This window comes from Schistocerca cancellata, chromosome 10 (assembly GCF_023864275.1).
Source record: "Schistocerca cancellata isolate TAMUIC-IGC-003103 chromosome 10, iqSchCanc2.1, whole genome shotgun sequence".
NCBI lineage: Eukaryota > Metazoa > Arthropoda > Insecta > Orthoptera > Acrididae > Schistocerca > Schistocerca cancellata.
In genome coordinates, this window is record NC_064635.1 from 32,389,467 (window position 1) to 32,412,071 (window position 22,605).

General features: G+C 43.8%; 1 protein-coding gene and 1 non-coding gene across 2 annotated transcripts in view; one reads left to right on the forward strand and one right to left on the reverse strand.

The window, feature by feature from the left end:
- The window catches only part of LOC126106737 (cytochrome P450 4C1-like), a 109,537-nt gene that overhangs the window by 66,353 nt on the left and 20,579 nt on the right, over positions 1-22,605 (forward strand). Inside the window, exons 4-5 of the mRNA XM_049913112.1 lie at positions 6,987-7,244; positions 19,673-19,882. Coding sequence (XP_049769069.1) covers positions 6,987-7,244; positions 19,673-19,882 — 468 coding nt within the window. The remainder of the gene's footprint in view (positions 1-6,986; positions 7,245-19,672; positions 19,883-22,605) is intronic.
- On the reverse strand, positions 13,825-13,903 carry Trnat-ugu (transfer RNA threonine (anticodon UGU)). The gene has a single exon. It is a non-coding gene; the product is annotated as a tRNA-Thr (tRNA).

Below are 22,605 nucleotides of genomic sequence, written 5' to 3' on the forward strand. Positions count from 1 at the left end.
CAGTGTTAAAGACTGCGATGGAGCTCCGTATGCCACGGCAAACTGGCTGACACTGACGGCGGCGGTGCACAAATGCTGCGCAGCTAGCGCCATTCGACGGCCAACACCGCGGTTCCTGGTGTGTCCGCTGTGCCGTGCGTGTGATCATTGCTTGTACAGCCCTCTCGCAGTGTCCGGAGCAAGTATGGTGGGTCTGACACACCGGTGTCAATGTGTTCTTTTTTCCATTTCCAGGAGTGTATTATTGAGAGGTAACGATAGCTCGTTTTAAAACTGATGGCGGACATCTGTGTGTAGTAGGCATTTACACTCGAAGACAGATGAAGAATCGGATACCTTCTACGAATAATTACAAGAACGCGTCCTGCACACTGGATTAGACCATCTTTAATTCTCATAGACGTTGACGTTAAAGCTAGCGAAACACCAATACACTGTTAGTGGGAATATATGGAAAACCACATCAAGGAAAACGGCCAAAAGCTTATACACTTCTCCGCTTTTAACTCCTTGACGATAACCAACACGTACTTTCTAAAGAAAGCTACTGATAAATATTCAGGGAGGGCAAGAGGAACTGGCTCCCTTACTGATTATGAAATTGTTAACACCAGAATAGCACCGCAACTGATTGACACACATGTTTTGGTGCATACAGTATTCCCTCAGATAACTTTATGGTATGTGATAAGTTTCAAATCTCGGCCAGATGGAGAAAATAGTCCTAGACATTTAGAAAAATATGAGACACACCTTCGATAAGGGGGGAGTTTTACGTATCTCTATCCGACGAAACTAGGTGATAAATTAACTACTGTGAATGCTACGGATGCGAGTGAAGAAGAACAGCATATCGTTAAAAATGCGTCTTTGAAAACAGTGACGGGGTTCTTGGCTAATAAATAAATAAATAAATAAACAGTGTACAGAAGAGAGAGACACTTACAACTTTAGGACGAAGACACAGACCGAGCAGAAAAAGTAAAACAACAAGCATATAATATTTACCTGCGATCGCATGCTCAAGAACATCTAATATATTGCAGGAAAAGAAAGAAGAGCAGCAGAAATCGTGGGAGGTACTCAGTAACGAAAATGAAAATGACATCAATGGTCAATAGTCAACAGCGTACATTTTACTGAGACACGTGAAATAAAAAGAGAAATATACAGCCAATATACATGCAAAAACTTCATAACGCCACAGAAACGACCAAAAAGTCTATTGAGGAGTTAGCCTCAACGCAAGGTATAAAATCTATAGCATTGTCTCAAATAATAGATTGCACCCTATCTCTGAGACAAATTTTTTAGAATAACAAATAGGTTTTAGAAAAGGAAGTCCTGCAATAATGGTACTTTTAGTACAAAAGATTTGGTGGAGAAAAGGAAAGAATTAACTAAGAGGCGCAAACAGAATTTTTAGATTATGTGAAAGCTTTTGATAAAGTGAACGAAGGTTATAGTTTTCAAGCGAAATTTCGACAGTGGAACAGCTAACAGGACCCTAAAATTTAATGCAGTCTCTGGAACAATGTCCGCCCCGGTAGGTCAACGGTCAGCGCGGCGGTCTGTCGCGCCAAGGGGACTGGGTTCGATTCTCGGTTGGGTCGGAGATTTTCTCTGCTCAGGGACTGGGTCATGTGTTGTCATCATTATCATTTCATCATCACCAGTGGAAGGCAAACACCACTGGACTCACTTCCCTAGACGATGATGCGGTGGACGTCTCTGACGAGGCTTCCCCCGTGACAAGACCTGCCGTAAGGCAGAACACAAAGTTTTATGGAACAATTAAAAGTACGCAAAATAGTTTTACAAACTCATGGAAGTGCAGACTGTGTTCTTTGTGTCTGAAATCTGGGTTAACACTCAAAAACTACAAGATGCCAGTGCACATGGTAATGAGGGAGTCACCGGAGATTATTTTCTAGGTCAACGGGAAGTGTCCTATAGATTTTGATGGGAATATGTGACATAAAGAGCAGTATCTTTTGATTGTCTTGACTTAGAAGCTTAAATTTTTTTACACCTCCAAGGGACCATAGACCTTAATAGGTGACAAATTTGAACTTGATACTTTAACCTGTTCCAGAGGAAAAGGATGTTAGCCGACAGAGAATGACAGATGAATGTTCAAATGTTTAAATGTGTGTGAAATCTTATGGGACTTAACTGCTAAGGCCAACAGTCCCTAAGCTTACACACTACTTATCCTAAGGACAAACACACACACCCTTGCCCGAGGGAGGACTAGAACCTCCGCTGGGACGACAGATGAATAAAAAAATAACGAAAAATATTTTTTCTGGTTATATACTGTAACTGCAAATGAACAATTGTCTTTTAGTTGTACAGTGAACCCTTGCTTCTTGCACAGATTTCATGATTTTACGTTAACAGGAAGTACCCAGAGGTTTCGATCAGGGAGTTTTCGGCTGTTACGTAAATGGCCGTATCTTTTGACTGCATTCACTTATAAGCTTAAAGTTCTTAAATTGCCAAGGAACCATGGACCTTAGTATGTTACATAAATTTGAACTTAATACACCAAAATGATACAGAGGGGAAGGGTCTTAACAGAAGGGCAGGCACATAGACAGACGGATAAAATGACAAAAAAATATTTTCATGTTATATAGTTACAAATTAACAATTACCGTATATTTTTCTTTACTTGTACAAGGAAATCCTACTTCTTGCCATAATTTCAGGATTCTAGGTCAACGGGAATCATCCCATAGGTTTTTATGAGAGTTATTGAGTATCAAAATATGTGGCATAAACGGCCATTTCTTTCCACTGCATTGACTTTGAAGCTTAGCATTTATGCACTGCCAAGGGACCAAGATCTTAATAAGTGACATGAATTAGAACTTGATACGTTCCAGAGATGAAGGGTTCTTAACAGTCGGACAGACAGACCAACAGACTGATAGCAAGACAGATATTCAGACAGTCGCATGAACAACAAAGCGATTCTATAATGATATCTTTTTTACACACTGAGGCACGGTGCCGCAAAAATATCTGAACATAAACAGACGGTGGGAACACGTAGATGGAATGCATTAAGATAGACTTTCGAAACAAACTATTGACTAGAAACCGAGAGGTGCAAGACAGAGGGGAAGACCAAGGAAGAGGTGGCTGAATGTTGTTGACTGGAAGAGGTGAAGGGAGAAGAATAAGAATAAAAAGAGTATGAAATATGGAAGGAAGAATGCATAATTAATTTGTAGGTGATTTGCATGTATACAGAATGTGAAATTCCTTACAGAAACCTATCACCTCTGGCAACAACAGTAACTGTAAGCTGGCTGGACGTCAAGTGAAACTGAGCTTTGATCACAAGATACAGATACATGATTCCATACTGCTCCGACTCTATGTAGTGCCTGGTGAGTGTTGGTGTGCCAGTCTGTCGCAATACAAAATTGGATATTTTCAATGGGTGAGAGATCTAGAGAAATGGCCACACCCTATGTAACTGGGTGAATCAGGACAGCAAGAGCTACATGTGGTCTGGCATTACACTGTTGGAAAATAAGATCACAGAGGTATCGAAGATAGGGTACATCAGTAATATAATGGCTACTTTTCAAACTGGTGGCTATGCGAACTGTGGTGGTCCTATTGTATGCCCAGTGGTACACCACATCGTCTCAAGTGCTGGGTCCGTAGAATATTGACAAATGCTACGTGGAAACGTTTGTCCTTATCAAAGTCTCCACACACACAGATGAGACAGATATGTCCATCGTGATGCTTTATGCGGGAACAAGACTCGTCTTAATGATGACACTGTGCCACTCCTGTATTGTTGAAGGGTGCACTGGTGAAGGTATGACCCTCTCCACTGTCACGTCTAAGGAAGCAGTAACTCTACTGGCTGTACTGACAGTATGTGAGGCCCCAGTGAAGACAGATTTTTGTCTTGCTGTGAACAAACTCATTTCCTAACTCCAGATAGAAGGTGTGGCAGAAGGATCCAGAACATACAAGCGAACAACATGTCTGTGCTCTTGGTCTCTATTCACGTTGACACGTTGACATCCTGCATGCTGTTAAGTGTGGCTCTCCTGAATCCATCTATTCTCCATTGTCCAGTCACGTCAAATGGACTACTGGTTATGTTTCATGTCGATGTACAATTACCTCTCACTGACGGCTTGTGACAGCGCTAGTCATGGAGGGTATATAAAGAGTGTTGGGTGACATGCAAAACAGCGCAGTCGTTGTCATAGTGCAGAAAAGGAGTGCTTCGTCTGACATACAAAGGGCATGATCATTGACTTTTGGACCAAGGATGGAGCATTTTCGAAACAGCTAAGTGTGTGAACTGTTCACCTGCCACTGTGGTTAAGGTATGCTGTGCATGACAAAACGGCGCAATCCAAAACTGGCACTGAGGCAATTGCGGTGCACCACAGGCCACAGATGACACTGGTGAATGACGGCTTCAGAGATGTATACAGGTAAAGAAACGTGCAACAGTTGAGTGACTGACAGACCAGATGAACCAAGGGATTATCAACTGTGTCTCCACAATGACAGCCCGCGAACATTGTTGCATATGGGGCTCCTCAGCAGTCACCTGGTTCATGCACTCATGCTGAATACTGTTCATCCGCGATGAAGGTTGGAATTAGAGTGACACTACCACAAATGTACGTTCCGTTTGTGGAGACAGGTAGCCTTTTCTTATGAATCACATTGTATACGCCATGAGACAGATTGCCGTCAGTGTGCACAGACTGAAATGTCTCAAAGCAAACATCCTGCAACAATCGTCATAGCACTGTAGTCTGAGGACTGTTTTCATGGCATTCCCAGGTGATCTCGTCAATCAGGAAGACACAGCAGATCAATAAAAGTGTGCACCTGTCCTTGGGGACCATGTCCACCTTCACATACAGTTTCTCTTTCCTCTGCACGATGGCATCTGCTAGCAGGATAAGGCAACGTACCACACGGCTTGAAGTGTATGTACGTGGTTCGTAAAGTGCAAGGATAAGTTTACTGTACTCCCCAGGCCGTCATACCCCCTGGATGTAAACCCAATCAAGACTTTGTGAAAGCACCTCTATCCATCTGTTCATGCTGTGGATCCTCAACTGGGAGACCTAGCACAGCTGGCCATGTCACTGCAGTCAGCATGTCTCCACTCACTGTCAGTACCTTCTCCAATCTCAGTGGCCCACTGTGCAAAAAGTGGTTATACATGTGTTTGACTGGTGGTCTGCTGAAGGCCAAAGTTAGAAGCAGGCAGGTATACGTGCAGTGTTTCTCAATTTCCAAAAAGCACTTGACTCAGTGGTAGGAAGTATGCACCAAGTTGTCTCGAATGTAGAGTCATCGACAGACGTAGGAGAAAAGTCAGGTGTGTTCCATGGAAGTGCGTTGCGGTCCTTGCTATTCATGTTGCACTTTAATTAGCAAGTAAATAAAATTAATATTAGCCCCAGACTTTTCAAAGATGATGCAGTTATCGACAATGAAGTACAGTCTGAAAGAAGTTACACAAATAATCAGTGAGATCTTGAAAAGATATGAAAGTCGCGAAAAGACTGGTAACCTTAAATATTCGGAAACGTTAAATTGTGCACTTCACAAAAAGAAAAAAAAAGTTTGTCTTTAGTAGAATGTCATTGTATCACAACTGGACACAATGAACTCATACAAATATCTGGGTGTACCACTTTGTAAGGATTTGAAATAGAAGAATCATTTGTAGATAAAGCAGGTGGCAGAAATCATTTTATTAGTAGAATGTTATGGAGACTGCAAACAGTGTGCAAAGGAGATACGTGATACCTGTTCTCTTGGACATGTCCATTAGAGCAAACACCACACATCAATACGTATATGAGCGAAGATCACTCTCGGTACTTTCAGTGCAGATGCACCACGTCTTACGAACCCCTGCAGCACTTATGGATGCTATGATCAGTGGGACTGATGGATGGGGAGCTACTTGTGCATGACAGGTTAAGGATATGGGATGCACAGTAAGTGCCTCTGGACGGCTGAAGTGGTTATGGCAACCATTCTAGAGAAATGTAGCATCCAGTTTTGAGTACAAATTTAAACATTCACCATTGATTTATTGTAATGCCTGTAAGTGGCTGACGTCCCGTTTCCTGTAATATTGTTTTCTAAGAACGTCTTATAACAAAGTTTTAAGAACAGGCTTTGAATGACGACTCTAGGAAGATACCACAACCCCCTACGTACCGCCCCTGTAGGGATCATAAGGACAAGATCAGATCACTTACAGCATACCCAGTGCCATTTCAACAACAGACATTCTTTCCCATGCTCCATAGGTGAAAGGAATGGGAAAAAGCATTAATAACAGATACAATTAGATTCGCAGAGTACAGGTATAGATGCAAATGTAGAAACATTCAAATGTAATTTTTGAATTAGGTATCCACTGCGTTATCTTTCCTTGTGTACAGAATGAAGAGGGCATTACTACTATCTACTTTCTGCTCTTGCACTGAAATGCTAAACATTTGCTTATTCAAGCGTGTAGTACACTTCATGCCAGTTTTGATCTTTATCAAAACTGGACATGGTTGTCTCACTGGGAATTCCGCGATCGTTCATGAAATGAAATATGGCGTTTCAGTCTTCGATCGCTATTCTTTTATTTTCAGTTACCGGTTTCGGGCTAGCTGCCCATCTTCAGATCATGTGTTGTAGTTACAGAGTAACTTGTCCGTACTGTGTGTTCTGTACGGACAAGTTACTCTGTAACTACAACACATGATCTGAAGATGGGCAGCTAGCCCGAAACCTGTAACTGAAAATAAAAGAATAGCGATCGAAGACTGAAACGCCACATTTTATTTAGTTTTGATCTTGGTTGTCATTTTAATTGCTACTAGTGCATAATGTAGTGGAGTGTAACTTCATGAGTGAATGATTGAGTGAGGAAGTGGGAGCAGCAATGATGACATTATGATGGAATTTGTCAGGAGCTGACAGTGCGGCCCTGGTTGCGGGTGAAATGGCTGACACACCTAACGCGCACCGGCAGGCAGACACAGCGTGTGGTGGCAACACTGCGGCAGTATGGCGACCGTGTGGTGGCTCTCAAGAGGCACCAACTGCGCGGCGGCGTCGCAGCCAACCAGAGCCAGCCTGCCCCTGACAAGAAGCGCCGGCTAGCTTTCCTGGACATGGTCCTCTCCTCGGGTGGCGGACTACTTACCAGCAAGGAGGTCTGCGATGAGGTGAGCTGTCTTGCAACGTGTCGTTCTCAGCCTCAGTGGGCCAGCGTTTGGTGGAGCCTTTATCTGTTTCCTATTCTTATTGCGTAGTAATTATCAGTACTATTAGAAGTAAACTAAGAGGCCAAAACACAGGAAAGGTGTAAGTCAGGATTTCTCATCCTCACCACTGATGTTTCAATTTCTATATGAGGTTTTAACACACAAGGACGAAGATATACACCAAACGCAGTTTTTTACAATCAACATAATACTTATCTCATGTATACCTATGAATGAATATAATATATTTCAGTGCAAGCGCCTACTTTTGTACCAAAGCGTAGATCATACATATAAATCAAATCTACAAGTATTCCTTTAGAAAGCATATGTAAGTATGAACATGATCTCATTTGCACAAACCATTTGGACATGGTCGACTTTGAATGATTAAATTACATCTTATTGTATAATGCTTGTCGTGTTACAGCATATTACGTGTTTGGTACAATTTAGTATGTAATATTATCGAAAAACTGGCAACTGGAACATTGGTATTCAGTGTTTTACAAACTTTTGATTTCACTGTTGCTTCACATTTGTTTAAAATATTTCATATCACCACAACAGAATACAGCGGTGTAATGATGACATTACCTATTATTAGAATGATTCTTTGAGGTAACTATTACATTTAAAAATATAAACCAGAAGCATCTGCTAACAAATCACAAGCAGTTTCTTTTGTCTTTGTGTGTGAACAACATGGATATATCGCCAATAATGGATCCATATCAACTTAGTCCTCTCCCGATTTTACCAGTAATCTCCGAAAATAGTTTACAATAAAGTATCGACACCTTTCTTCTTGTCACCTGAGACTGGGTGGCTGAAAAATACTTTAGATTAAGTTTTGTAATAGTCGATCCAGAATGCAGTTGCCTCCATCTCAGCAGGAGTGCATCCCTTAGCTTCGTTCTTGTATATAAAAAAATTAACTTCATTTCACTTATATGACTGGCTGACTTCATTATACAGGGTGATTCCAAAAGAATACCACAACTTTAAAAATGTGTATTTAATGAAAGAAACATAATATAACCTTCTGTTATACATCATTACAAAGAGTATTTAAAAAGGTTTTTTTTCACACAAAAACAGGTTCAGAGATGTTCAATATGGCCCCCTCCAGACACTCGAGCAATATCAACCCGATACTCCAACTCGTTCCACACTCTCTGTAGCATATGAGGCGTAACAGTTTGGATAGCTGCTGTTATTTCTCGTTTCAAATCATCAATGGTGGCTGGGAGAGGTGGCCGAAACACCATATCCTTAACATACCCCCCATAAGAAAAAATCGCAAGGGGTAAGATCAGGGCTTCTTGGAGGCCAGTGATGAAGTGCTCTGTCACGGGCTGCCTGGCGGCCGATCCATCGCCTCGGGTAGTTGACGTTCAGGTTTCATAACTAACCTTTTTCGTAGGACTCTCCATACAGTTGATTGTGGAATTTGCAGCTCTCTGCTAGCTCTGCGAGTCGATTTTCCTGGGCTGCGAACAAATGCTTGCTGGATGCGTGCTACATTTTCATCACTCGTTCTCGGCCGTCCAGAACTTTTCCCTTTGCACAAGCACCCATTCTCTGTAAACTGTTTATACCAACGTTTAATACACCACCTATCAGGAGGTTTAACACCATACTTCGTTCGAAATGCACGCTGAACAACTGTCGTCGATTCACTTCTGCCGTACTCAGTAACACAAAAAGTTTTCTGTTGAGCGGTCGCCATCTTAGCATCAACTGACGCTGACGCCTAGTCAACAGCGCCTCAAGCGAACAAATGTACAACTAAATGAAACTTTATAGCTCCCTTAATTCGCCGACAGATAGTGCTTAGCTCTGCCTTTTGTCGTTGCAGAGTTTTAAATTCCTAAAGTTGTGGTATTCATTTTGAATCACCCTGTATTCGTCTTTTGTTACAATTGTTGGCCTTTCTCGTAGAATTTGGTTGTTATTTCGGAACAACAACTCCATGAATGGCTAAAAATGGTCTCCGAGGAGCCGAACATAACCATTTCCAGTCAATGATTGGTTCAGTTGGACCAGGGGACCCAGTCGCTTCCTTATAAACACAGCCCACTTCCTTATGCAGCCACCGCCAACTTGCACAGTGCCCTGTTGACAAATTGGGTCCGTGGCTTCGTGGGGTCTGCGCCACACTCGAACCCAACCATGAAGCTCTCTTACGAACGGAAATCGGGACTCATCTGACCAGCCTACATTTTCCCAGTTGTCTAGGGTGCAACTGATATGGCCACAAGCCCAGGAAAGACGGTATATGTGAGGTCGTGATCATAGCGATAGCACTCGCGTCGGTCGTTGGGTGCCATATTCCAATAACGCCAAATTCCGTGGCATTGAAACTTCCTGGCAGATTAAAACTGTGTGCCCGACCGAGACTCGAACTCCGGACCTTTGCCTTTCGTGGGCAAATGCTCTACCGGGCGTGATTCGTGCTTCGGTAGCTCAGATGGTGGAGCACTTGCCCGCGAAAGGCAAAGGTCCCGAGTTCGAGTCTCGGTCGGGCACACAGTTTTAATCTGCCAGGAAGTTCCATATCAGCGCACACTCCGCTGCAGAGTGAAAATCTCATTCTGGAAACATCCCCCAGGCTGTGGCTAAGCCATGTCTCCGCAGTATCCGTTCTTTCAGGAGTGCTAGTTCTGCAAGGTTCGCAGAAGAGCTTCTGTAAAGTTTGGAAGGTAGGAGACGAGATACTGGCAGAAGTAAAGCTGTGAGTACCGGGCGTCATTCGTGCTTCGGTAGCTCAGATGGTAGAGCACTTGCCCGCGAAAGGCAAAGGTTCCGAGTTCGAGTCTCGGTCGGGCACACAGTTTTAATCTGCCAGGAAGTTCCATATCAGCGCACACTCCGCTGCAGAGTGAAAATCTCATTCTGGAAACATCCCCCAGGCTGTGGCTAAGCCATGTCTCCGCAGTATCCGTTCTTTCAGGAGTGCTAGTTCTGCAAGGTTCGCAGGAGAGCTTCTGTAAAGTTTGGAAGGTAGGAGACGAGATACTGGCAGAAGTAAAGCTGTGAGTACCGGGCGTGATTCGTGCTTCGGTAGCTCAGATGGTAGAGCACTTGCCCGCGAAAGGCAAAGGTCCCGAGTTCGAGTCTCGGTCGGGCACACAGTTTTAATCTGCCAGGAAGTTTCATATCAGCGCACACTCCGCTGCAGAGTGAAAATCTCATTCCGTGGCATTGTCCTAACGGATACGTTTGTCGTAAGTCCCACACTGATTTATGCAGTTATTTCAAGCAGCATTGCTTGTCTCTACGCAAACGCCAATGCTCTCGGTCGGTAAGTGAAAGCCATCAGCCACTGCATTCTCCATGGTGAGAGGTAATAAATGAAATCTGGCACTCTCGACACGCTCTCGACACTTTGGACCTACGAATATCGAATTCCCTAACGATTTCCGAAATGAAGTGTCCCCTGCGTCCAGCTCCAACTACCATTTTGCATCCAAAGTCTGTGAATTCCCACCGAGCAGCCATAATCAGGTCGGAAACCTTTTCACACGAATCGACCAAATCGAATAACATTTCCGCAGATGCACTGTCCTTTTATACAGTGTTATTACAAATGATTGAAGTGATTTCACAGCTCTACAATAACTTTATTATTTGAGATATTTTCACAATGTTTTGCACACACATACAAAAACTCAAAAAGTTTTTTTAGGCATTCACAAATGTTCGATATATGCCCCTTTAGTGATTCGGCAGACATCAAGCCGATAATCAAGTTCCTCCCACACTCGGCGCAGCATGTCCCCATCAATGAGTTCGAAAGCATCGTTGATGCGAGCTCGCAGTTCTCGCACGTTTCTTGGTAGAGGAGGTTTAAACACTGAATCTTTCACATAACCCCACAGAAAGAAATCGCATGGGGTTAAGTCGGGAGAGCGTGGAGGCCATGACACGAATTGCTGATCATGATCTCCACCACGACCGATCCATCGGTTTTCCAATCTCCTGTTTAAGAAATGCCGAACATCATGATGGAAGTGCGGTGGAGCACCATCCTGTTGAAAGATGAAGTCGGCGCTGTCGGTCTCCAGTTGTGGCATGAGCCAATTTTCCGCGGGCTACGCGTGAAACTTGCCCGCACGCGTTCAACCGTTTCTTCGCTCACTGCAGGCCGACAAGTTGATTTCCCCTTACAGAGGCATCCAGAAGCTTTAAACTGCGCATACCATCGCCGAATGGAGTTACCAGTTGGTGGATCTTTGTTGAACTTCGTCCTGAAGTGTCGTTGCACTGTTATGACCGACTGATGTGAGTGCATTTCAAGCACGACATACGCTTTCTCGGCTCCTGTCGCCATTTTGTCTCACTGCGCTCTCGAGCGCTCTGACAGCAGAAACCTGAAGTGCGGCTTCAGCCGAACAAAACTTTATGAGTTTTTCTACGTATCTGTAGTGTGTCGTGACCATATGTCAATGAATGGAGCTACAGTGAATTTATGAAATCCCTTCAATCATTTGTAATAGCCCTGTACTTTGTGTACTTGTGCATATCGTTTGTCACCTCACTGTATGTGCAGTTAAGCTATATGTCGTCAATCGCACAGCATCTTGTACCTTGGTACTAAGAGCCCGTGATTCTTGCAAATAGATTGAGTTTCTCTAACGCCTTAACAATTTTATCTATTTAGAAAATGTAAATTTGTCTTAGTTGCCAATAGTTTCTATTTTAAAATGTATTTAACTCGTAATTGGTTGTTGATTATTGTTCTGCTTAATATCACTTCACTTACTGATTATTGGTGTGTAACAGAGTAACAATATGACAGACAGGCAATCAAATACGCTTTTAAACCTCAGTCGAATATTTGTTCCTAGGTACATGACCATTTTATACCTTAAATGTAAATGTCGTGTCACTAGGGCCTCCCGTCAGGCAGACCGTTCGCCGGGCGCAAGTCTGTCAATTTGACGCCACTTCGGCGACTTCCGATGATGATTAGGACAACACATCACCCAGTCCCTGAGCGGAGAAAATCTCCGACCCAGCCGGAAATCGAACCCGGGCCCTTAGGATTGTCATTCTGTCACACTGACCACTCAGCTACCGGGGGCGGACATGTTATACCTTGAAACACGTTTACACATTTTGGAAAACCTTAATTTTTCGGAATAATTTTTGTGATATTAGAAAATGGCTGCAGCACATAAATTGTGAATGCCGTCTTTTCAAAATTTCAAGAAAATGTATTAAACGTCTATACAGGGCTGGCCAGAAGCGTAAGTCTGAAAAGTGTACTCTCCCCTTCATGACGAAGAGAATAGGTGAAACATTAAATATTGCCAGACAAACAATAATTTTTCTGAGACAAAATTGTCTATAAGAAGTAAACAACATGACACTATCATAGATAGAAAAGCAATTGAGGCATGCCAAAAGTACAAATATCTTTGAGCCATAGTCTGAGACTAGGCTTCTAGTAAACAAGAAATACAGCAGAGGACAACTCAAGCCAAACCAGCCTTCAATAAGCTTTGGTCGGATGAAATTAAGAAAAACACAAGAAAATGCATTATCAATCAGTAACACACACCATTCGTTTGTAGGAGCGAAATCCTGGGAAACAACGAAAAGAGATAGAGGAAGACCTCTCGCCATGCAAATGCGTTTTCCGAGAAGTTGTAGTCTCAAGGCGACAGAAGGTCCCAAATGGAGGAGTCAGGAAGCAATGCTAACTCCTACATATATTACGGAAGAAGAGTAAAAACAGCTTTTGAAATGGTATGGACGTATGATGAAATAAGGGGGTGAACGGTAGCTATAAAAAGGTCTATGTCACCAACTTCTATGCAAGAGAGAAGGAGGAATAAGATGTTCAGAATGGAAAAATCAAGTGGAGGAGGATATGCAACGAAGAAATTTGTAAGATGATTTATACCAGGATCAAGAGGCTTGGATACGAAGTTGTGGAGAATGGCGTAAAGTATATATGACGGTAGTATCTGTTCCCGAAAGAACAGTTACCGTGGATGACCATGCAGCTTTGCTAGAAATAAAATGATAATTAAATGGACACCCTAGCTGCAAACAGGCGTTGATGAACTTCATTGCGGACGTGTTGAAAATGTGTGCCCTGACCGGGACTCGAAGTCGGGATCTCCTGTTTACGTGGCAGACGCTCTATCCATCTGAGCCACCGCGGGCACAGAGGATAGTGCGTCTGCAGGGACTTATCCCTTGCACGCTCCCCGTGAGACCCACAATCCCAACATGTCCACACCACTACATTCGTAGTGCGCCTAATAGATGTTTGCCCATCATATTATTCGTGGCAGATTAATCTACCAAGTCCCGTACGAGTTCGGGCATAGCGTGTGCATTCGCACAAGAAGGTCAATGACCGGGAAGCCATATTTTAACTATATATGACGGTAGTATCTGTTCCCGAAAGAACAGTTACCGTGGATGACCTTGCAGCTTTGCTAGAAATGAAATGATAATTAAATGGACACCCTAGCTGCAAACAGGCGTTGATGTACTTCATTAGGGACATGTTGAAAATGTGTGCCCCGACCGGGACTCGAACCCGGGATCTCCTGCTTACATGGCAGACGCTCTATCCACCTGAGCCACCGCTTGTAAGCAGGAGATCCCGGGTTCGAGTCCCGGTCGGGGCACACATTTTCAACATGTCCCTAATGAAGTACATCAATGCCTGTTTGCAGCTAGGGTGTCCATTTAATTATCATTTCAATAATGGCGTAAAGATCTGTAAACAACCTAGGTGAAAAAAAATCAATGTAATGTGGTTCGCAGGTGACGAACCAATGTTCTACGCAAATGAATGGGAACTGAGTACTTAATGAACCCAAGCCTGTCTCCGTAGCTCAGTGGTCAGCATGTGTGAGTGCAATGTAGAGAATCCCAGTTCTATTCGCTGTACTCGAAAGGATTTTTCCTTGATGGGAAGGCTGAAATGTGGTGCAACCAGCCTCGTGATACCAACTGAGGAGCGACTTGAATGGTAAATAGCGGCTCCAAGGTCTAAAAAGCCGCTAGCAGACGGGACAACAGTGTGCTGACCTCACACGCCTCCATAGGATGACATGACGGTCGATCGATCCCAATTAGCCCATCTGGATCAGAACCCAGAACATTGGTTTGCTTGCTTTAAAGAACTTAACTGTTTTCTAACTGTTGGTTATTACGAGAGCATCAGTAAAAATACACGCTAAGACAAAAAAAAACGACATACCACAAAGGAATTAACCAAACAGTATGGAAATTGGTAGACGTAATGTACATGTCAAGGCAAACAATTGATTACAAATTTAGAAAAACTGCATGATTTATTCAAGAGAAAGGGCTGCACAAGTTCAGCATGTCAGTAAATCGTTGGTCCACTTCTGGTTCTTATGCAAGCAGTTATTCAGTTTGCCATTGATTAACAGCGTTGTCTGATGTCATCCTGAGGAATATCATATCAGATTATGTCCAACTGGAGAGTTAACTCCGCAAAATCCCGAGGCAGTTGGAGGGCCCTACGCATAATACTATAAATGTTCTCAGTTTGAGAGAGATCTGGCAACCTTGCTGGCCAAGGTGGGGTTGTAAAGCATAAAGACAAGCAGTAGAAATTCTCACCATGTGCTGGCGGGCATTACCTTTCTTTGACGTACGTCCAGGATGGTCTACCTTGAGGGGCAAGAAAAAGGGCGTATAATATCGTCGCTGTACTGGTGTGCTGTAAGGGTACCACTGATGACAACCAAAGAGGCCCTGCAAGGAAATGAAACAGCACCCCAGTTGGTCGCTCCTGGTTGTTGGACCATGTGGCGGACACTTATGCTGGTATCCCATCTCTGTCTAAGACGTTTCAAGAGATGTCTTCGCTGGTCATCGGGGCTCAGTTCGAAGCGCGAATCATCACTGAAGACAATTTGTCCAATGAGATTCCAGGCCCAATGTGCCCAACGCCACTGTAAATGGGCTTGTTGGAGGAGAGGTCAATGGTAGTAGGCGCAAGTGGCCCTCTGATATCAGCCCCCTTTCTGTGAGCTGACTGTTAATGCCCCTTGTGGTCAGTGAAGGACCAGTTGCATGTCGGATCGACGATAGTGATGAATCCGGGGCTCTGAATGCCTCTCTGACCATTGCTCAGTTCTCACGTTGTATCGTCTCTCTAGGCCGACTTCTTCCTTTTTGATGCTGTGTTCAGCCATGGGTCGCGCATTCTGGCGAACATTGTCGAACAGTGACATCTCTGTCGTTCAAATACCGAGCAATTCGCCAATTACTCCAACTGGCTTCTTCAACCCCAACTACGTGTCCTCTCTCAAATGCTGATATTTGTGTAGGTTGTCCATGCACCTGTCTGCGAGGCATAGTTACTGCCCAGCTCAGTGCACAGACTGAAATTCACAAGCAATTTATGCCCTGATATCGACATGTCCGCTGTTTACTACCCTTGCCAGCTGCGTGGTGATATCACACTGCAACATCACAAACTCATCCATCGACCATTCTGCATTTTCTGTTGAAACCTGAATGAATATAAGTTTGTGACCAATTTGCATACCTCCTTCGTAGAGAACTTTTTTTCTGTCTTAGAATGTATTTTTCCCAGTTTCTATCACAGCTGCATTACAAAATTAATTCATTTGTGGTGGTTAGTTTTGGATGGAAGGGATTGGTAGGTAGGACATGTTCTGCGGCATCAAGGAATCACCAGTTTAGTATTGGAAGGCAGCGTGGAGGGTAAAAATCGTAGAGGGAGACGAAGAGATGAATACACTAAACAGATTCAGAAAGATGTAGGTTGCAGTAAGTATTGGGAGATCAAGAAGCTTGCACAGGATAGAGAAGCATGGAGAGCTGCATCAAACCAGTCTCAGGACTGAAGACCACAACAACAACAACAACAACAAAGGTACTAAAACGCGATGCTACAACTCTCAAATACTATAATACGCCCGAAATTTATCTATCATTGTCCATTCTCAAACCATAGCCTTAGTTGTAGAAGTTAACATACATTTCCTCCAGTGCACTTACATGCAATAGCACTAACACGTATTCTTATACACTACTGTCAGAAAGAATCTGAAATGCTTTTAAGGATGTTGCAGGAGAGGTTGTGTTGAGAAATAACTTTTAAGAGAAAAGTTTGATAAGTTGATCTGTTTCTGAGTTATTTGGCAATGAAGTTAGCCAGTCACTCATCGCACATGCAAATTCAAGCAGTCTGACAGAGGCAGTCCCGCCAAACATATTCTTCGTTTGGTTTCCTCAAACCAAAGAAATGTAGCTTTTGCTCACCTGTCTTAAATTTATCACTTCCTATAGAGGAATATTTTAACTGGTAATAAGCATTTCATCAAGTAATAACTGACGGACCCACATATGTCTGTCCATTACCACATATTATCACGTTTAAGTGCTTGAATTTGCATGTGCGTCGACCTGATTGACTAACTTATGCTAAATAACCCCAAAACAGCGCAATGCGTCTATCTTTCTTGTTAATAATTACTGCTCAGCACAGCCTTCCCTCTGACGTATGTAAAAGCTTTTCAGATTGCTTCTGACCACCTTGTATATGTATAAAATACACTCCTGGAAATTGAAATAAGAACACCGTGAATTCATTCTCCCAGGAAGGGGAAACTTTATTGATACATTCCTGGGGTCAGATACATCACATGATCACACTGACAGAGCCACAGGCACATAGACACAGGGAACAGAGCATGCACAATGTCGGCACTAGTACAGTGTATATCCACCTTTCGCAGCAATGCAGGCTGCTATTCTCCCATGGAGACGATCGTAGAGATGCTGGATGTAGTCCTGTGGAACGGCTTGCCATGCCATTTCCACCTGGCGCCTCAGTTGGACCAGCGTTTGTGCTGGACGTGCAGACCGCGTGAGACGACGCTTCATCCAGTCCCAAACATGCTCAATGGGGGACAGATCCGGAGATCTTGCTGGCCAGGGTAGTTGACTTACACCTTCTAGAGCACGTTGGGTGGCACGGGATACATGCGGACGTGCATTGTCCTGTTGGAACAGCAAGTTCCCTTGCCGGTCTAGGAATGGTAGAACGATGGGTTCGACGACGGTTTGGATGTACCATGCACTATTCAGTGTCCCCTCGACGATCACCAGTGGAGTACGACCAGTGTAGGAGATCGCTCCCCACACCATGATGCCGGGTGTTGGCCCTGTGTGCCTCGGTCGTATGCAGTCCTGATTGTGGCGCTCACCTGCACGGCGCCAAACACGCATACGACCATCATTGGCACCAAGGCAGAAGCGACTCTCATCGCTGAAGACGACACGTCTCCATTCGTCCCTCCATTAACGCCTGTCGCGACACCACTGGAGGCGGGCTGCAGGATGTTGGGGCGTGAGCAGAAGACGGCCTAACGGTGTGCGGGACCGTAGCCCAGCTTCATGGAGACGGTTGCGAATGGTCCTCACCGATACACCAGGAGCAACAGTGTCCCTAATTTGCTGGGAATTGGCGGTGCGGTCCCCTACGGCACTGCGTAGGATCCTACGGTCTTGGCGTCCATCCGTGCGTCGCTGCGGTCCGGTCCCAGGTCGACGGGCACGTGCACCTTCCACCGACCACTGGCGACAACATCGATGTACTGTGGAGACCTCACGCCCCACGTGTTGAGCAATTCGGCGGTACGTCCGCCCGGCCTCCCGCATACCCACTATACGCCCTCGCTCAAAGTCCGTCAACTGCACATACGGTTCACGTCCACGCTGTCGTGGCATGCTACCAGTGTTAAAGACTGCGATGGAGCTCCGTATGCCACGGCAAACTGGCTGACACTGACGGCGGCGGTGCACAAATGTTGCGCAGATAGCGCCATTCGACGGCCAACACCGCGGTTCCTGGTGTGTCCGCTGTGCCGTGCGTGTGATCATTGCTTGTACAGCCCTCTCGCAGTGTCCGGAGCAAGTATGGTGGGTCTGACACACCGGTGTCAATGTGTTCTTTTTTCCATTTCCAGGAGTGTAGTAATAGTACTGTCTGCAGTAGGGGTGAGCTGTCTTTCTGGTCTTTCTGAAGTTTTTGAATCTTGTACAAGTATTACTATTTTATACATATCTAACAGTGATAGCAATGGCTATTGCACATGCGTGCATTGGTGGGAAGTATGTTGACATCCACAATAAAGGCTATAGTCTGAGAATGGACAATGTAATCTGAAACTAGTCACGAGAAATAAAAAAATTGTGAATGTAACTGTGACAGAAACTGAGAAAAAATGAAATTTAGTAATAATAGTTGCTGGTACTGTTTCCTACATTATGCTGGAATTTCATAATCAAGCACTTGATTGCACTTAGACTGTCCTGCTGAATCATCAGTCATCTGACTGGTTTGATGTGTCCTAAGCCAAATTCCTCTCATGTTCCAGCCTCTTCACATCGTATCAGCATTTTCACCCAATATCCTTAATTATTTCTTGGATGTATTCCAATCCCTGGCTTCCCCTACGTGTTTTACCCTCTACAGCTTCCTCGAGTACCATGTATTTTATTCCCTATTGTCTTAAAAATTGTTGTATCACCCTGTTCCCCTAGTCAATGTATCCATGCATTTCTATCCTCACCAACTCTGCAAAAAAAGCACCTCCTTTCTTATTTTATCTCCAATCTAATTTTCAATACACTTCTACAGCATCTCATCTCAAGCACTTCATTTTCTTTCTGGGTTTCCTCCACAGTCCCTGATTTACTTCCTTGCAATGCTTTGCTTTAGACATATATGTTTAGAAATTCATTCATCACATTAAGATCAATTTTTGGCTCTAGAAAATCTTATTTTGGCCTGGAATGCCTTCTTTGCCTGTGCCACCGGTTTTCAAGTTCTCCTTGCTTTGCTCACCATACACTCTAAGAAAAAAAAAAAATAAAAAAAATATTCGCCATGAAGGAATTATCTGAATGGGCCAAAATCGATAGATGTGATGTACATGTAGAGAAAATCAAATCATTAAAATCTCAGAAAAATTGGATGATTTATTCAAGAGCTTCACAAAGTGAGCAAGTTGATAAAATGTTGGTACATGTCTAGCCTTTATGCAAGCAGCTATTCGGCTTGGAATTGATTCTTGGAGTTGTTTGATGTTTGGTAACTTCAACAATAGTAGCAAAAGCGAGAACACTGCCCAATGTAAGCCAACTGTCATAAAATAAACTATCATGGAACCACCAGTCGCCAAATAAATAATAACTCCAGAAGATGTTATTTTCATGTGTGTCAACCTGCCATATGCTACTGCCGACGTCTCTTATCCTGCCAGGAGAAATGTAAATAATAAATTACAATTTTTGTGATTTTTCCTTGATGTTTGGAAATCAGTATGTTTAACAGTGGTCCCCTTGCACAGGTGTACACACTAATCTCAGCTGGCAACGAGACAACAGCAAATACCATCAGCTTCGCCCTGGCGCTTCTGGCTCTGCACCCCGAGTGGCAGCAGGCAGTGCACGACGAACTCGACGACGTGTTCGGCGAGGGGTGCGAGGGCGAGAACTGCCACAGGCCAGCTACTCCACAGGACCTTGCGAGGCTGCAGGTGCTCGACCGGGTCATCAAGGTGAGGAAGCACCACTGCTGGCGTGTCAGAATTATTTCACACTTGCCCTATATACAGTGTGGTCCTCATGGAAAATGGCCACAGTGATTTCACATGTTGAGATCGATTCACACTGGATGTCGCAGGAATGTCACAAAACAACACCATACAATAGTCCTGTGTTCACACCAGATCAGTGAGCTCAGAAATGAACTGAGGACAGCAGGTGCTTGTCTAGATTTCTTTTTTGTGGTGGGGCTGGAACATAATTTGACACAGGCTCTTTCCCATCCCTCCCAAACCACAAAGAAATATAAATTGCTGTCACTGCCACTTTTTACATGCCATGGGTACCTAGGATTTTATAAATAATAACTTTATTTTATAAATAATGACTTCGATAGCAATGAAGTGTAACACCATGAAACAGCAACGCCATATGTATCAAACTCTGTAGAGTCGTTCATCACATAATAGGCAAATTTTGTCAAGTAGAAAAATTCTCGTATCGGAGCACAAAAGACGCAAATATGCTCCCATTTATTTAAAAGATTCTGACTCAAAAGTAGGGTACCAGCTGCCTTATTCACCTTCCTCAGCACCTTTAAAAAAATTTCCAAACATTTTATCATGTGAATATATTCATACTTTTTTGAACTGCAGCTCCCCTTGGACTCCCACACACTCTCCTAACTGTAACTCACACACACACTAATCCATCGCTGTAAGTCGCTTATACCCATCCTCTTCCACTTGTGCGTTCTCCTTAACTCATTCAGTTCAACTTATTGTCATTATCTCTTTGTATCCCTCTGTTATTGTCTCCCCGTTTCACAGCCTCTGTCCCGTTCATTTTGTGCTAGTACAAATGTCTCTTCTCAATTTTGATATCTCCCTCTTGCTCTCTCTTTCTGCTAATGTCTCATTTCTTGCCTCCTACTGCTACTCTCTCTCCTCATCGTGACTATCTCTCTCTTCCTCGTTACCATTGTCATATACTCTGTTTCTCATCAACACTGGCTCTCACCCACTTCCACTTCCTCTTTTTCTCCCCCCCCCCCTTTCAGCCCCTCTGGCATTCACTCTTTTCCTAGCACTGTTTTGTCCCTGTCAACCACACTCCACTGCCACTTTGCCCCTCTCTTTCCCTCACAGTGCCATTGTCTCCTTCGCTCTTTCTGCATCTCAACTGCTGTCTACCATCGCCCAGTGATTATTACTTTTCCGTCTCTTTCCCACTACCACTGTCATCGCTGCTCTGCTCTGATTGTTAAACGGCGATCTTGTCGAACAAGTTTACCGATTTTTTCAATGTTTGCATCAGTTTTTGCTGACAATGGTCTGCCAGTGCGAGTGTCATCACTGGTGTCATCGCGGCCATCTTTAAATCGTTTAAACCACTCAAACACTTGTGTTCACGATAAACAATCATCGCTGTACACTTGTTGTAACATTACAAACGTTTCACTTGCAGATTTTCCTAGTTTGAAACAAAATTTGATTTTAACACGCTGTTCTTTCTGTACACTCAACATTTTCCGACACCCAGACAAAACGTCAACTACTTAAAACAGACGCCACGGGCAGACTGAGTGCAGGAGGCAGATGAAACTCGAGCAGTAGGCGGAGCGAGAGTCACGTGACAGGCCACGCGACTTTCAGCCTTATTGCATTCGTTTTATTGTTTCACCAGTACTAGTCCGGTTTTTTTCTAGCCACACCTCGTATAACACTATTTACACCTTCATTGGGGTTTTGAGTTTCTCCAGGAACACAATTTTCCACAGTTCAGGTGCTGCTAAGTCTCTGAAAATTGATTTTATTACCTCCACTACCGCATCTGCCAGACTTCAACAGTTATCAATTCCTTGTTGCACTTACATCAACTGTTTTCTCCTTTTGGATACAAGTAACGATGGGGACTTTCATCAATTGAAAAAGTAAGGGAAAATGGTTCAAATGGCTCTGAGCAACTATGGGACTTAACATCTGAGGTCATCAGTCACCTAGAACTTAGAACTACTTAAACCTAACTAACCTAAGGACATCACACACATCCACGCCCGAGGCAGGATTCGAACCTGCGACCGTAGCGGTCGCGCGGTTCCTGACTGAAGCGCCTAGAACCTCTCGGCCACTGCGACCGGCAGTAAGGGAAAAAGAGGAGCACGAACACCCTGTTTCATTTCATCGACATTGTGTGTGCCTTGCTTAATGGCCATTCTATAATAGGTCTGTGTTTTGTCAATTGCACTGTCAGTTAACCTTCCCTTCCCATCCAACACTTTACCATCACTGAGTTTTTGTTTTTTGTACTAAGATTTCAGTCGCCGAAGTCTTGATCCCATTCGTTTCTCTGTGTCTAGTACACTCAAATTTCTGTGCTACAACGTCATCGCTATAGGGATTCAGTTCTTGAATATGTATTAAACTTTTAGAATCACCGTCACGAAGCTAATTCACTTATCGCACCCTGTCACATGCAACAGGACGTTGAAATATTCTAGCAACACCAGTCACTTCCATTCCTCCAATACTACCACTGTGTTTACCTGTGCAATTATTTTCATGTGTACCTTTAATTTTTTGTGGACACCTAAAATATTTAGATATAACTGCTGCATCTAAAACTTTCCCTTTATACGTATTGTTGGCAGACACTACTCTATGAAGAGATGTGTGTCCCCGTTTATGCCATGTATCATCGAATGCTGCAGTCAAATCTCTATTACCAATGTTTTCTA